The 15764-nt window shown below is 46.3% G+C and overlaps 9 protein-coding genes across 9 annotated transcripts; 3 read left to right on the top strand and 6 right to left on the bottom strand.

Annotated features, from left to right (window-relative positions):
- Nucleotides 1-337: 337 nt before the first annotated feature.
- On the bottom strand, nucleotides 338-1090 carry N7496_002686 (YukJ family protein; the record flags this gene model as incomplete). Its single annotated transcript, XM_056695617.1, has 1 exon — nucleotides 338-1090. One exon carries the CDS (start codon nucleotides 1088-1090, stop codon nucleotides 338-340), a length of 753 nt encoding a protein of 250 aa, XP_056557829.1.
- Nucleotides 1091-2059: 969 nt separating this feature from the next.
- N7496_002685 (Glucose-repressible protein) lies at nucleotides 2060-2459 on the bottom strand (the record flags this gene model as incomplete). Its single annotated transcript, XM_056695616.1, has 3 exons — nucleotides 2060-2148; nucleotides 2208-2391; nucleotides 2445-2459. The coding sequence occupies 3 exons, from the start codon at nucleotides 2457-2459 to the stop codon at nucleotides 2060-2062; spliced, it is 288 nt and encodes a 95-aa protein (XP_056557828.1).
- Nucleotides 2460-3469: 1010 nt separating this feature from the next.
- On the top strand, nucleotides 3470-3857 carry N7496_002684 (uncharacterized protein; the record flags this gene model as incomplete). The annotated part of the gene is made up of 2 exons (XM_056695615.1): nucleotides 3470-3671; nucleotides 3730-3857. The coding sequence occupies 2 exons, from the start codon at nucleotides 3470-3472 to the stop codon at nucleotides 3855-3857; spliced, it is 330 nt and encodes a 109-aa protein (XP_056557827.1).
- Nucleotides 3858-4808: 951 nt separating this feature from the next.
- On the top strand, nucleotides 4809-6610 carry N7496_002683 (putative MFS transporter; the record flags this gene model as incomplete). The annotated part of the gene is made up of 4 exons (XM_056695614.1): nucleotides 4809-4990; nucleotides 5054-6174; nucleotides 6234-6338; nucleotides 6399-6610. The coding sequence occupies 4 exons, from the start codon at nucleotides 4809-4811 to the stop codon at nucleotides 6608-6610; spliced, it is 1620 nt and encodes a 539-aa protein (XP_056557826.1).
- Nucleotides 6611-7070: 460 nt separating this feature from the next.
- N7496_002682 (ATP-binding protein) lies at nucleotides 7071-8857 on the bottom strand (the record flags this gene model as incomplete). The annotated part of the gene is made up of 2 exons (XM_056695613.1): nucleotides 7071-8780; nucleotides 8828-8857. The coding sequence occupies 2 exons, from the start codon at nucleotides 8855-8857 to the stop codon at nucleotides 7071-7073; spliced, it is 1740 nt and encodes a 579-aa protein (XP_056557825.1).
- Nucleotides 8858-10714: 1857 nt separating this feature from the next.
- N7496_002681 (bZIP transcription factor) lies at nucleotides 10715-12056 on the top strand (the record flags this gene model as incomplete). The annotated part of the gene is made up of 3 exons (XM_056695612.1): nucleotides 10715-10837; nucleotides 10907-11867; nucleotides 11920-12056. The coding sequence occupies 3 exons, from the start codon at nucleotides 10715-10717 to the stop codon at nucleotides 12054-12056; spliced, it is 1221 nt and encodes a 406-aa protein (XP_056557824.1).
- A 318-nt stretch (nucleotides 12057-12374) lies between these two features.
- Nucleotides 12375-13067, bottom strand: N7496_002680 (GNAT family N-acetyltransferase; the record flags this gene model as incomplete). Its single annotated transcript, XM_056695611.1, has 1 exon — nucleotides 12375-13067. The coding sequence occupies one exon, from the start codon at nucleotides 13065-13067 to the stop codon at nucleotides 12375-12377; it is 693 nt and encodes a 230-aa protein (XP_056557823.1).
- A 549-nt stretch (nucleotides 13068-13616) lies between these two features.
- N7496_002679 (uncharacterized protein) lies at nucleotides 13617-14247 on the bottom strand (the record flags this gene model as incomplete). Its single annotated transcript, XM_056695610.1, has 3 exons — nucleotides 13617-13976; nucleotides 14120-14163; nucleotides 14205-14247. 3 exons carry the CDS (start codon nucleotides 14245-14247, stop codon nucleotides 13617-13619), a joined length of 447 nt encoding a protein of 148 aa, XP_056557822.1.
- A 246-nt stretch (nucleotides 14248-14493) lies between these two features.
- Nucleotides 14494-14998, bottom strand: N7496_002678 (uncharacterized protein; the record flags this gene model as incomplete). Its single annotated transcript, XM_056695609.1, has 2 exons — nucleotides 14494-14808; nucleotides 14864-14998. The coding sequence occupies 2 exons, from the start codon at nucleotides 14996-14998 to the stop codon at nucleotides 14494-14496; spliced, it is 450 nt and encodes a 149-aa protein (XP_056557821.1).
- Nucleotides 14999-15764: the final 766 nt, after the last annotated feature.

The raw sequence follows: 15764 nt of genomic DNA, 5'->3' as shown, positions 1-15764 counted from the left end.
TACCATGTCTGGTTGTCCCAAGTCCTGAAAATAATAGTTCCCTTGCAACTCTCATGCTAAGCCCTTGTGTCTCTGGGAGCGGTTTACAAGCTTAGTCCACAAGGAGTAGCGTGGCCTCGAGTAAAATTTACCGGGAAATAATGCAGAGAAAGAGATGTTGGTATATCCAGGGCTGGCCTGTATTGAACTCCTGGAGTTAGACGCTCTTGCCGCTAACAATTATGGGCCTAACCCGATAGATGAAAAGTTAAGTACACCACCTTGTTCGAAGAATTGAGAACTCCGACACGTTCATTGGATTCGGAAATGTCATAATTCCTTCATATGCAAGGTCTAATCACTGCCCCAGAATATCTGCCAGTGACTTGCTGTTGGACTGTGCTTCACCCTGGTCATCGGTGGGGATCTTCTGCGAGGCAAAGGCCAGGAAGACAGCCTCCCAGTGTCCATCATCAAACTTGAACAGCAATGCTCCATCCTCGTAGATACCGTTGGCGAAACTAGGAAGACTGCCCTGGTTCATATGAATGTCATGAATACCGGAGCCATATGATGATCCAAAGATATAGGCAGTCGCCTTCTTGTTGATCGCGTCGGTTAGAATGGGGTCAAGTTCGTCCAGAATGTCATTGTTGGGACCAGGAATATCATGCGGAAGAACTTGGCCGGACTGGATATCGATAAGGTTCTCCGTACGGACAAAATCAAGACCTTGCAAGGTGGACTCTTGTCGGCGAACAAGGCGTTCGTGGTAATGGTGGTGACCGTGGCTTTGGTGGCGAGATGAGCTTTGACTGTGATCCTCGTGGGCTGAGTTGGACGAGGAGCCTGACTGGGCCAGGTGGAAGCCTTGCTCGAGTTGCGAAAGCTCCTCGGTGATGGGGTGACTGAAATTCCGATTCAGCCAAAAGACAAGTCGGGTATCCTTGTCAGTGGACTTGACATTGATAGCTGCCTCGAGGTTTCTGCTTGACGAGGAATCGTCGGTGAAGTAGAGATGGATATGGGGAGACTTGGAGTCCTGTTTCTCTGTCTCGGCGGAATAGCGAGTCGGCTGGCAGGCCCAGACACCGTAGTGGGAGATGGTCATTTTTGCGAATGAGATCAAAGTGGCTATGGAAAGATTAGAGAGAGGAAAGTTGATGGCCAGGTTGGGAAATTCTTTTTATTTATGTCTGTACCACGTCGCGCTTGCCGTCATAAGATCTGATCTGGCCTTTTCTGCAGGCTCATTTCGGCTCACAAAGGAGAATTCACGAATCATACACGTGTCGGATTAGCCCCGATAATGAGGATGCTTAATTGAGCTGATGATGTAGCTTGTCATGCAGCTAATGATCGCTAAAGCTTAGCGTCACGACGATCGTCCCTCCATTGTTCAGCCACCGAACATTCACTGGCTCTCATCCTCGTCAGAACTGACCATTCTCTTAGCCGCTGACGTGTGCAGTGCAGTGCCCACTTATCTCCATGTTTTTTTGTATTGAGCAAGATAAGAATTATCTCAGGAAATGATTGATTTCACTCTGGTTGAGGCGAGCTGATGGAAAGGCAGAAGTGGGGAGTCATGGTTGACCTAAACCCAAAGGCACTTAGTCTAAGCACTAGCTAACGGAGAACACCGAGGTGCGGACTAAATATCTATTCGTAGAAAGAGAACTGAATGGTATTGACTTTGTTACTTGCACGGAAATTAGGGCTAATTTGGTTAGTTTCCTCTTTGTTTAGAAGTCTGAATCTAGCGATTGGCCAAAAAAGTCTAGCTAGATACGTTTTCACTACCTTTCTTTTGAAAGGTCATTCTAGAAGTCTTTTGGAGTGTCTCCTTAGATTTATCTAGAAATGTCCCCCGAGATTTCTTTTAAATTATGATTAACAAAGCCCCCCCTGAAGTTGAATTAGGGAACACTATAGATAGTAGAGCAGAAGCTATCATAATTAAGCCTAGTTTGTCATACGAGTAGCAAGAACGTAAAAAAAACCCTCGTTCATAGAGCACATCAAAGGCAAGCCGATCATACACAATTATTATACGTCCCACTCTTTATTGATCATAAAATTAAATAATATTGACAATGTTCGTGCTTGTATATCCCTCGTACGTTTTCGGTCCGTCCGTGAAATGGAAAACCTGGTGCTTAGCAGCCTCTGATGAACAGATTAACATCCACGTGGACATGGTGTTTCCATCCTTACCAAGTGCATACCATTATGAGTGTCCGCCTTCACTTCTTGCACAAACTCGTCCTTCTTGTCGATGGCGACATCTTTTGCTGCGGTCGCCCGGGTGCCGATGCATGCGTCAGAGTCCTTGGCGATATTCTTGTTGGCCTCTTTAGCGGTCTCGCTAGTACTACCCTTGACACTTTCGGATACGTACTTTGCGGCGTTCTAGGAATTAATAGTTAGCCCAGCCCTGAGCATAAAAGGAATATATTCTTTACCTTGACCATTTTCATTGTGAAAGTAGTGATGGAAGTTATCATGGAAAAGTTCCGTTCACTTCATCATACCACTTGGACTTCCATGGGCTTCTTCCGTGATTTTGAGCCTGTGGCTCTAGAATGTCTTTCATCTCAGAGTTTCTACTTTTTCGGCTTCTGTGGCCAAGTTATCTAAGACTCTAGCTCGAATCATAGTGTCGTAATCGTTACAACTGCGTGGCTGATCATGGGGCAAAGGTGGGGCGGAAACCGAGCTCTACTTGAATAACCAACTTCAGTGTCTTAGGGAATCGATCTTATTGAACGAATATTAGTTGTTACCGACGCGTCTTTATATAGACCTAGCTTGCTGTGTCAAGAATGGTAATGAAAGGGGGAGTCCCGCTTAATGGGGCTAAGGTATAATAAATCTGGATGTTGAAGTAACATCGAGGTCGCCAAACCCCTATCGACGGAGCCTTGTAGTTGCCACCCGATCCTGGCAGCCTAGGTAACCTCGTCTTACTTCCTAAGGTTCTAATATCCTCAAAAGCGATAGCATGCATGTCTATAGCCCATAGATTTTCATCTGCGCCATCGATCCTCCTTACAGAAGCCACCCTCAAAGATCTACGAGTTTGGGGTAAAATCTAACTGGGCTTTCCAACTTTCACTCGGATTTCAGATGGATGGGCCCGTACAGCCTTATTGGGATCCAAACCCCATCAGTGAAGTTAATTCGCCGTTAAATTTTATATATCTGACGAGGCTCGGATGGAGTTTTGGACATTTCAAGACTGGGATGCGATATTCCATGGTTATAATATCACTCGAGTGAGGCGTCTCGAGTTGGAAATGACCCATAATGACATATCTGTTCTAATCGAAGTTTTACTTTAGCATTACGTGACTATGTGTTTATGGGGCAAAAGGAGTATTACTAATCCACGTGCAGTGCTCTATAAAAATTCCTCGAGTAAACTCATTGCGCACCTTGAACTATACATCGTCCATACATATCTCTCTATATCCCCCAATTATTCACCATGTCCAACCCTATCGAAAGAGAAGCCGAAGATTCCTACGAAAGAGACAACGATCCGTCACCAGTTACCGGGTCAGTTGCAGATAATTCATGGGCAGGTGAACCAAACCCAGACCTGCAGGATACAGTCCCCGTTCAAAGCGATGAACAGCCAGTCGAAGATCCTATTCAGCCACCATACTCTAATTCTGATCAACAACTAGGTTTGTACAATACCAACTGCGGATTATCTAGATTTTTTTGAAGCTAACAACTCTGCAGAGCAGGATGAAAGAGAAGCGGTAGACCAGTCCAACGTTCTACGTGGTGAGCGGCTTCGCCACGCGAAGCCAACCACTTCGAATAGGTACAACGAGGGACCGGATGAAAGCGACCTTCCATCAATGTAGTAGGATTGAAGCCAAAGGTGAACTCCGGGTTCTTGTAATATTCTGTCGATCGACCGAGACGCTTATATAGATGAGAAATTATTATGAAAATTGAAATGGAGAGAATAATTTGATCAAGTACATATACACAGTAGACAGTCTCCATTAATTTGTGAAACCGCAATGTAGTATGGGATAATGATAAGTGCGAGACTTGAGACACCCAGGAAGACTCTTTCGCTTTGTATTATTTGATGAATGCAATATGGGCACTTTCACTCGTACATATAGCTATGTCGCCATGGTGGAAGCGGGAAGGAGTTCCAATCCCTGTTGATAGTCTTTCTAGACTATTCACTTTGTTAATAACCAGATATCTGAAAGGGAATCTCAAAGATTTATAGCTTGGCTAGCTTAATGTCCATGGTAACATTCTCAATGTGGACCCGATTGGGATGAACCGAGTCGCTTCCGAGTCGGCTGCCCCTTACCTGGGTAAATGACAGCACCAGAGCTAAGGTCTTCCTAAGGGGCCGCGTCAGCTAGTTACCTGGTATATCGCATATACATGAGACGATTGGCTGTCTTATCTGTGGCTTGGAATGAATAAAGTAGCATATACATACCCAGTACCGTATTTTCCACGTCGCATGCGTCTTTGAATCAAGCGAGAGAAATGAGTTCGGTAAACAAATTATAAAAAACCATGTTCACATCTAAACAAAGTCTAGCAGAATATTAAATGCGGGCGTCGACCGAAGTCCCGAATGACAAATGAACGACCAACACTGATGCCGTCCAACTCGGCTCCACTACTTCTCCGTGCCCCCCACACTTTTCCCCAGCTCTGGAGAAAAGACCCCATATTCCGTCCTTATATGATGGAACTTATTAGTTAATAACAGTGAATATCTCCTTCAGAGGGAGACATTCTCAGGCCCACCTTCTCGATACCGCAAGAAAGAGACCAATATGGCGGAGTCATCGACTAAGGCAGAACTTGGCTTGGAGAAAGGAGCTGTCAGCCATCATGAGCACCCCTACGACGATGAGCATTATCATACCCTAGGACACGTCCGACTTCGCGACGCAACGACGAATGAGGTCATTCTCATTCCTGCGCCGTCTCTCGACCCGAACGATCCCTTGAAATGGTGGGTTTTTAATGTCAGCGTGAAATTTTCATGTGTCATGTTTTGACTTTGAATAATTATCAGGAAACAATGGTACAAGATCTCGATCGCAATCCTTGTCGCTTTCGCTATGATTATGTGCAATTTCATGGCTGCGGGTCCTACGGTGACTATGCTCACCGTAGCCCAGTCCTTCAACACGACCCCTGCGCACGCCGCATTCTTCTTCAATAACAGTGCTCTGGCACAGGGTGTTGGAAATCTTTTTTGGGTTCCAGTGATGCTGAAGTATGGTCGTCGGCCGGTTTATATTGCCAGCTTCTTGATATATTTCTTCATGATCATCGGATCTGGGGCAGCGAAATCTTACGGCGCAGAGATTGTGACTCGGCTTCTCCTCGGCTTTGCAGGAGGTGCTGGTGAATGTCTCGCGCCACTGACCATTACGGATATTTTCTTCCTACATGAGCGCGGATTGTTTATGGCAGCTTACAATGCCGCCCTATCCGGTGGCGTGGCTTTTGGATCAGTTATCTCCGGATTGATTGTCATCAACTACACCTGGCGAACAATCTACTGGGTTGGAGCTGCATTGGTTGGAGCTACTCTGCTTGTCGTTGTTTTTTCTTTCCCCGAGACTGCATTCGAAAGATATAACAATCCTCTTGTCGTCGATCCGAAACGGGGGTCGAAGGCTGGCGAGGGCGAGAGGGAACAAACTCAGAGCGAGGTGGCTCCTATTCCGCCAAAAAAGTCTTATTGGCAAACCGTCAAGCCCTGGGATGGTCGCAAATACACTGACGAGCCTTTATGGCGGATGATGGTTCGCCCACTGGGTCTAATTATCCTGCCTCCAGTTTTCTGGGCTACAATTGTCATGTCCGTTACCATTGGATTCTTGGTAGCCATTTCTTCCAATATCGGAAGCGCATTCAACTCGACCTATGGTATGGAGCCCTGGCAAATCGGACTGTGCTTCATCGGCAATCTCATTGGATGCGTCTTTGGAATTGTGCTTGGCGGACCATTCTCTGACTGGATTGCCGATTATTTCACTAAACGGAATGGTGGCATTCGTGAGCCAGAAATGCGTCTTCCTGCTATTGTGCTCACCATCATAGCGTCGCCATTGTCCCTTGTTCTCTACGGAGTTGGCATCCAGAACAAAATGCACTGGATGGTTCCGACACTTGGGTTGTTTTTCAGTCAGTTTGCTGATGCTTGACTACATTGAATTTGATATTTGCTAACAATGCATACTTAGATGCCTTTGCTGTCGTCCAAGGAACCAATGTCTCCTTCACTTATTGCATTGACGCCTATCGCCCTATCGCAGGCGAGGTGACTGTGACCCAACTTGCTTTCAAATGTAAGGGTTCAATGAAATATCCCGTAGACTAACAACGTATGCTAACATTTGGGCATACAGCCTGCTTTGGTTTCCTCCTTTCGTTCTACACCAATGTCTGGGTCGAAAAAGGCTATGCTCTCGCTTACGGTGAAATGGCGGCCATCTCAGGTGGATGCCTTTTGTTCTCGATTCCTATGTACATTTGGGGCAAGCAAATGAGGGTTGCTTCCATGAAATGGAAGGTGGTACAGTTCATCACCTGGGACGACGATCGCGAAGTCGGCGAGTAGATGCACCATTCCGGGGAAGAACTTGTGTATTATCGACTATAATCTATTGGTAGTATTACAATAATATCACGCTTTGAGTATAGCTTTATCGCGGATGGGAAGTGGCAACCGCCATCCCTGGGATGTGGGGGGAAGATGCCGACAGTCGTGCGTAGTAGGCTAGTCAAGCGCCAATCAAGACCTTTCTGGGGAAGATATTGTGGGGTGGAGATATTGTCATCGTATTTAAACTCTGTCCTGGTAGTTTCTGTGGATTTTTTTTGATAAAGGATTTCTTCTCAAACTGCAGTGTGCCTTGTGACGCTCTTCTTGGCCGACAACGCGGATTGACCGTATGGGCAGGCTTTTACGTCTCTGAGTCGACAAAACAAGTGACAGGCCAACTAGACATATATTGAGTCTAGCACTATACACAAATAATGATCCAACAACCTTCCCAAGGATCCTCAATGTAAGGACTTTATACATGTGTTTCCCATGTATCATCCGCCAACATGTTTTGGCGTCCAATAGAAATGACGTCCACTGTGGTGAGCAAGATGGATTCTGTCAGTGGACTTTTCTTTTCCGCAGCAAGACTACGCGCCAGTCGGACCGCATTCTTGATTTGCCTTCCATTCAGTGGCTGTTCTGCGAGTCTGGAATAGTCGAAATCCGGTGACCCATGAGTAGGAAGTCTTTCGACTTGACTTTTCCATATTTTCATCCGAGCATCATGATCAAGCGCTTCGTAACGAAGGCATACAGTGATACGACTCTCAAAGGCCGGGTCAATTGTTCGAACTCGGTTAGTAGTGAGAAACAATATTCCAGGGTGGTACTCGAGAATGCGGAGCATAACGCAGACCATCGCGTTACGGATCAGGTCAGAAGTGCTGCGGGTCTCCAGAAAGACGTCAGCCTCATCAAGCACGGCCAACGCATCCCATTCAGCACACAGTTCAAGAACGTCCGACAATCTTCGCTCTAGATCTTCCGGTGTCACACCAAGTTCACCCATGGTGACGTAGTAAAGTGGACGATGGAGAACCTCTGCAATGGCCTCAGCCGTCAGAGTCTTCCCGACTCCTGGAGGCCCGTGTAGGAGAAATATCTGCCCGCCTTGCTTTCCTCCAATAACATCAGGTGTTTGAAGGGCTGTTCCATGGCGAACCACCGCGCGAATGAGGTCCTTCCGCTCCTGCTTGAGCACCAAGTGATCAAAGGCTTGGTCCTGGAACTCAATTGGCGATAGACCGTCAACTAGAACATGACCCCATGCCTTAGTGGTAAAACTGAAGCCGACAAGGGCGGGCCAGCAAAAGATGACAAATTCTCTGGGCACAGCATCCCACAAGACCAGCTGATCGGTCTCCAGAGTGTCGAAGCGGGACCGTTTAGAAAGCCACTGCCTATAGCGCCCTGCAAGCTGTATGATAGACAAAGTAGCCTCATCGACTCCTTGACAAGGGTAATGTCCTAGCGACGAGCCTCGGGCCATGTCAATCATAATGCGTCCTCCTGTCAGAGATAGTGCGCTGTTCGTAGCTTGTGCCATCCCAGTGACATCTCGTCTGAATCGACTCGTATGGACATAGAAGGTGTTGGCTCCATAGCTTAGGTACTTTGCACCACCAAGTCCGTGATTGACGGCTTGTTCACCGCGTGCTTGAAACTTTTGCCGTTCGATCTCAGCGATAGGTTGGTAGCCAAAGTCAGCGAGACTGCGGCGATGCACTCCGCTCCAAGGGGGTAGGACTTCTGAGAATGTGGCCACAGAGAAGTGGTCGCCCACTAGAACAACGACCTCCATAGTGACATGAAAGTGTTTCTGTGATCCAAAGAGTGTACGGCGCTCTTCATAGAAGCAATCTGCCACGCGGTATACACATGGAGGAGATCCAGGGATAGCCGTACATTTCACGGGCATATCTGGCTTAAACAGTTCTCCCAATCCAGCAAAGGTAATCATTCCACTCGCGATAGACTCTTGGGCTGCTTGAATGTTTTGCTGGAAGATCAATTCCACTTGAGAGATCAGCTCAAAGAGCCCAGAAATTTGAATTGCCTCTGATTCAGCACCCGGACGGAATCCGAAGCCGGAAAGCAAGCCCAAGGTATGACGACGCCAGTATTGGAGGAACTCGTGGTTCTGGGACAGCAAGCCAGAATTGTACCGCTCTATCGCATACTGCAGACATCTCAAGTGTCCAAGTATTTGGAAAAGCTTTTCGGCACCGACTTTGTGAGACTGAAGAGATCCGACATATTGAGTAACCACGGTGCGAAGCGAAACACTCCCTTTTCTCTCTTCCAGTCTCGGAAATTCGAATTCGGTTGTGTCTGGATGATCTCCGTTCCACGCGAAGATCGTCACATCGTTGCTCTTGTAATGATTTTGCTCAGTTTCTTCGTTTGCAATGGGGGTTTTAGAAGCAGGGTTCGATGGTAGAAGAGAAGAAGAAGGGGATGGAATTCCCGAAGGGGGGTGGGGGAGGGCGAGGGGGAGGAGGAGCAGGCATGGATGGTTGCCCGATGGAGCTCATTTGCGATGTTGGCATATGGATGAATGCGTTTAAGATCTTGTACAAAGAAAAAAACACTCTATGGAGGCCAATCGCTCTTTATGTAATCCTAGATTACCAAGGTTATCGTCCGATCCTATGGCAGTATACAGCTGCCTGATTTAGGCGGAGGATCAACAGTGTCATCACCAGGCACAAGTAGACCACGGTATTAGGCGCTCGTATAGATTATGCTTATACTCTCGGTTCTTGACGCTTTTTTAAGGCTACCATCATAACTACCTTGGAAATCAAGCTCGCTGTCTAACGTACACGTAATGAAGGGAAATAAAGACTTGGCATCTGGAAGTGGATATCTCGGACCCTTTTTATCTTCCGAGTCGCTGTGCCTGAAAAGGCTTATAAATAGGAAGATGTCTCGGCAGGGTAGAATACCACACTACATACAGTATAATGTATTCCAAGCAAGGTCTATATTTTCCTCCTTTGGATAATAAGCGATAGTACATTTCCCGATCTCTCATAACCTTTTCTCGTCGACTTCGGACCAAGTGTTTGTTTGCATACGTAACCGACCAGTTTTCTCTCCGGTCAACTGTCTACTAAGTGAGCAAGCAATAGCTCCGCTTTTATAACTTTTTTGTTGGTTCTTAGGTCGCTTTCTAAGCTTCTGGCACGAAATCAGGGCATGATGCCAAAGTTGCCTCGTCAAGTAGGAGATCAGCTGTGCGGCTCCGTCTGGAAGAGCAGGTAGCAGCACTACAGCTCCTTAGGTGCTTTGTTTGGTGTTTTTCCTTCCTTCAGTCCATGTGGCGAGCGTTCTTTTATCACATAGTTTTATTACTCAAGTCTACCTAACCTTACAGGCTTGGCCAAAGGGCCAGTAGATGTGAATATAAGACAGCACGATATGGTACCGAATGATACTCCTCGTTCTCGATATATATCTTGATCTAGTCGTGTGTCTAGATTTGGACGGGAGCTCATGATGTCAATAGGTATCGAGAATGAAGTAGACGGTGCGGTCAATACCATGTTAGGGCTAGCTAGGCCAATACCCGCAGATTATTAGACGCGACTGTCGAATATGAGCGAAGGGTCTGAAGATGGCTCTTCCAATGAAAGTGCTCCGTTCTAGAGACGGAACACCAGGAGAAAAGACCGAGGCTGCAGAACGTGGTCACACTCAAGCTGGGCGTGGTTAGAAATTCTTTTTCCTCTGTTTGTGACCACGCTCAGCTCCTAACGCCTAGTGGGGTTAGAAAAAGGGCGCTAGTTAATTTCTGACCATGCCTAAGAGCTGAATGTGGTCAGAAAAAGGGGAGAAATAATTAGTGACCACGCCTAGCTTTAGTGTGACCACGCTCTACCGTTTCTCCACCTTGCGAGTACGTCGAGCCATTTAGGCCAACTATGCAGGATACCCCTGTGATTGACTACAGCCAATGAGAGAGCCGTAAGAGGACGTGCTAAAATTTTAGTGTGGACTCCCCATCATGTTATTAATAGACCGACCGATTGTAGTCAGGTTAATTCATCAGTGCACTCATATACAATCTCTATGTCTTCCAACGTATCTCTTTCAGGAACGGGCTCCAATATGCCAACCGGAAGGTCAGACGAAAGCGAGCGAGGCTCTTTAGTTTCGGACGACCTTCGGCGATTGCGTACGGGAAAGCGAGGGAGACCCCCAATTGACCCTACGCAAAAAGGCTTAGTGGAGGTATATTTAGGAACTTACTGCTCTTTCCATTCCCATAAAGTTTGACTTATTCTTCTAACTGGTTGATAGAGGCGCCGTAACCAAGTTCGGAAAGCACAACGGGCTTATAGGTCTCGAAAAGGGGAAGAAGCTGCTCTTCGCATGAACTACGTACAGGTTCTTGAAAATCGAATTGAGCATATGAGCCGGTCTTTCTTTGAACTGCTATCCCATATTACAAACGCGGAAATTACTCAGAGGCAGCCAGAACTTTCACGCGAGATCCAAAGTATTACTCGCGATTTTATATCTGCTTCTCAGATTATCGAGCCTTTCAAGGAGCCACAACGTGATGATGGATATGTCTACCATAACCACTTAAGAGCTGACCCAAATCCGCCAAGGCGAGGCCCGTCATCCAATGCGCGCACTACTTGCTCTACGGAATTACCAGGACCAATCACTATACCTACCGAAACATCAATGCCCAGTCTTGCACCTGCGTTAGGGCTTCCCATTCCTTTCCTCGAAACACGAATCCTATCACCGAGGAATTTCGCGGAGCGGCTTTATTTTAATTGCATCAAGCGGGCTCATGGCCTGTTAACTAACCCGCATGCAGATGGGGCTGAAGTCACCAGAGTTTTCCAGTATTCATTCCATTACTCGGACGCTAGCACGATGATTTCGACCTTTGACATCTTGCTACGGACTAATGCCGATTACCGAACTGCATATGTGTATAGTTTGGGTGGTGCAGGGACCCATTACCAAGACGGGCAGGGAGATCCTGATATTGTCCAGAACGTCTCGGTAGGACAAGAGATGCTATCTAAAAACGACGATGAAATGTGGTTCGACCCTCGGGATATCGAGGGCTGGCTTGAAGAGAATGGACTTGTTATTGGAGGGACACAGTCCTTTATGTATTTGTCGGACTTGCGATCATTTGAAACGGGCAGGGCTGCGACATTACGTCCCGAAAGTGAGGGTTCACAGCGGGATATCCAGCAAAGTGCGAAGGTCCTCAACGTGGACCGATTTCTTCAGGGTTTGTCATCTCCCCTCTTATATCTGTATCCAAATTGTGATATGCAGAAAAGTTGACCGCGCATTTTCAACAGAGCTTCTTTCGAGGGGTGTGTGTTTAGGATGTGCACCAGGATTCCGTCGTTTGGATGTCGAAGCGGCATTCAACCTGGCGATATCAGATGACACAGCTTTCATTTTTGAACTATAATCGCGCCGTTATACGAGGGACCTTTTGTGTTGTAAAGAATTGATGGCCGTATTTCAAAACCTTTTAATGATTTCAACTTTCTTTGTATATGGTAACGGCTTATTGCAAAAGATGACGTTCGGCTGGTCGCTATGGATTTACTGCTGCCAGTGTCTAGCCGCTCAGTTCAGCATAAATACTCTGAATCGCATAATTGAGCGATAGACTGTTAATACTGACTGTCAAGTTGTACTCTGTCAATCTATCAAGCTTTGTTTGACCAATTCTCACTCCCATTCGATATTCAGTGCTTAATCGTAGCCCATCTCAACGGCTGATTCACGAGCGACGAATCTCTAACATCATGATCAACCCACTTCTCGACGTATACTTCTCCCCAGTGATATTTTCTGGTAGCAGATCCTTGTCTCCGTTCGCAACCAATGCCTCAGCGAGAGTACACTTTCCAGCCTCCGCAAACCCTAGGCCCCGATACAAGCTGACTGTTGCATGGTTCTCTGGCTTTACCATCAACCGCACCCAGAGCTCACGTGGAGAGTCCTTATATGAGGCTAAGTAACTCAACGCCTCCTGACACAGCCTCTTCCCTAATCCGCGACCACGGTGGTCGGGCAGAGTAAACAAGCTGAGCATCTGCCAAAGCTCCTGGTCCTTGCCTTCTGCGGGCTTTTTCTGACCGGATTCCTCAGGTAGAATAAAGTCTTCTGGGCTGAGTGGGCCTCGTAAAGTCAACTGGCCTACCCACGTGGTCTGTTCTGGGATTTGCGAATTTGATTGACTGGTTTTTGTGGGTTTCGCAGCGCATATGAAAATCTCCCTTCCGTTCTCTGAGATTCGGTCAACCCATTCAGTATCCGGGAGGGAAGATTCGATCTCGTGAGTAGATGAAAATGAAGTCGGTGCAACGGATAAGGCCTGGAGGCGCAGCTGTTTGTACTTTGTAGCCGACGACGCGATCGCATTGTCTTTGGCGATGCGGAAGAAAAGGTACTCATATTGACAAGTTGACATACTGAGTATGATTGTAGGTATGAAATGGTTGGAAAAACACCCGTTAAGCAGAATTGCTGGCTATTAAGCGTTTAAGTGGTGGTGACTTGAACAGCAGCTTCGGCAGATGGTACCGAAGGAGTGGGGCTGCAAATAAAAGATCACGGAATCAAAAAAAGGGCCCGGTTAACGGTAGTTAATAGTTAGAGCGAGGTTCTGACCCCGTTCTTATACGGGATTACTACTTCATAGATTGTAGATCTATATCAGTCTTATTCCAATAGTATACAAGCCACTAAGTTACGTGAAGCTACATCACAGAAGAGGCAAGTTTAACCCCGAGTCGATATCTGTATTCTTGGCAGAATTCTCTATGGTCAAGAACTGCAGCTAGAGAGACTAGCTGTTCTGGTAGGAAGCAACGGAACGATTCACTTGAAAAGTTCTCATCCGGGGTGAAAGGGCCAATGTGATGAATTGGAACACAGCACTCAAGCAAAAGTGATCATGTTTATTCAAAAAATTTCAATTAACAGTCGTGCTTGTCTGCTTCCGGCGAGACCAACATGTTTAAGTATACATTGCGATCACCCGTTGCAGCCGGTGATCATCTTCGTAGCGTTCCAAGGCTTCTGCTTTCCAAGTCTCCCAATGGAAATCACCAGTAAAGCCTAAGGCTCTCAAAAGGCCGGCAAAGAGCCCAAGAAATCCTTCCCAATCTGCAAGGTCGTAGCCACTACAAAACCGAAACCTGTGGATGAGTCGGCCATTCCTGACAATTATTCCTAGATCCGCATGCCCCTTTGCTTCGAAACACTCTGCGAGAAAAGTTTCATCTTCACTGATAGAATTTACACCTATATAAAAATCACCAACGGAGAGTAGGACAATCGGTGAATTAAACGCTCCTGACTTAGAATCTGTATGCGCCTATTCCTAGTTAATGATTCCGGTGATGTTGAATTCACTGTTAATAAGTATTTAGTCGCCCTTCTCGTCCGTATGCTTCAAGTAGAACTTTCTATCGTTAAGATGACTGAGAGTAAGTATCTAGGACCTTATCTAAAAGAAACCGGTGAATCAAAAAAGTATCCACTACCCGGTTGACGTACGACTCCTATTGAGGGATTAAATCTAAAATTAATTAAATATATATACTAAAGTACTCTTCAGTGGAGAAGAAAGGGCCGAGCGCTTTCATCTAGGGACCATAAAACTCTGTTAAAGACTCTCGGGTAAATAGTCCAATATCATAAGATCTAGGTTAGTGTATAGAGTCTGTAAGCTGACTTGTTATATATTTTCTTTACTCGGGAGTCGCAAGGGACTAGCGCAAGGAGCTTCCCGGCAGCCTCTCTATTAGGATATATCTAACACTAACAGGGTTCGTTTCATAAAAATTGAAGTCGAAAAGTTTTGGAACTGGAACTTTAGTTTTACTAAGAAACTATAGGGTTGAGACTTCGCTGCGCAAAATATAATCTCGTAGCTCCGCTAGCGGCGAAGTAGCGTTAGACCTTCGAATACGCGCTAGCCAACTGATTCTATCAGCAAATGATATCTCGATATGATAATTCATTCCCCCCATAACGGAGCTTCGTGTTGCTCTATCATATCTAAGGCCTTGGGGAATGGAACAAGCGAGGCCTCCCCGAAGAGCCGAGGCTTGAGAAATGAGTGCAGAAATGTTGATCTTATCAAAAAGTTTGGTGATCTCATCTCCTTCGGCTTTCCTAGCGGCGGAGTCATATTCGGCCTCCTCCTGTCCATGGGAGTCAGCACGGCCTATTATAGCATTAATTTTTTTTTTGACTTACCTCCCACCTTGGGCAGGTGTGATGATTTGGTCCCAGATGTTTCGCACAAAGATGACGATTGCATAGAACGCATTCGCCGTATGTGCGAACAGAGACCTTGTCGTAGTCCTGAATATCACATAGCCACACCGTCATTTGCCAATTTGTCTATCACTTAGCAGAAACAGAAAGTGCGACTGGGACTTCTATTTAAGTACTCAGTCCTTATTTTATTTTGACGCGAGAATCTTTATTAGGCCGGTTGATGAGAAACTGGATTTGTAGCACACCGCCAATTCGACACATGGCCCCTGCACAGACGCCCGCTGACTTTCAGTTTCTTTTGGGAAACGTATATGAATTGTCTCGCCCCATGGATAGAATGAGGTTGAAATCAGAGTGATCGGTGGATAAAAATCTGGAAGCAGTCTGAAGCCCTCTGTGAAACTTGACTTTAGGCTCGCTGCTGCCCTTTTCCATTTAATATTCATCTTTCGTATTATTCCTTGAACGGCCATCCTCGTCTGTTGTGAACCTTGGAGCCACTGCGGTCGCGAGAGTACTTATTAATTTCATTTACTTGTCGATTTCATTTACTTTCGCCGATTCCGTAATGTCTACTCCGTGCCCTAAATAATCGGGACGGTGTGAAAGCTCCGCATGTTAGAAATCCGTCTCAGTCATGCTTCGCCGTGGATCGAACTTTGATCTTAATTCAATGAATTAATTAATTGGTAGGGCAGTTATAGCATGGCTAGGCCATTTTGGCCAACTATTTTTTCTTCTATTAATAGCTTCGCCATATTCAGCAACCAGGAGGCGTTGTGCGCCTGTTTACTACCAAAACCCCTTTTTATACTGCAGCGATACCTCCCAGCTGCCAGTATACATGAATGAAAATGAGACAGACCCACGAGCCAGG

Source organism: Penicillium cataractarum, assembly GCF_028827025.1.
Source record: "Penicillium cataractarum strain IBT 29864 chromosome Unknown utg000002l, whole genome shotgun sequence".
NCBI classification, from domain to species: Eukaryota; Fungi; Ascomycota; class Eurotiomycetes; order Eurotiales; family Aspergillaceae; genus Penicillium; species Penicillium cataractarum.
Note: the sequence above shows the minus strand (reverse complement) of the source record. Positions and strands in the feature narration are given on the sequence as shown.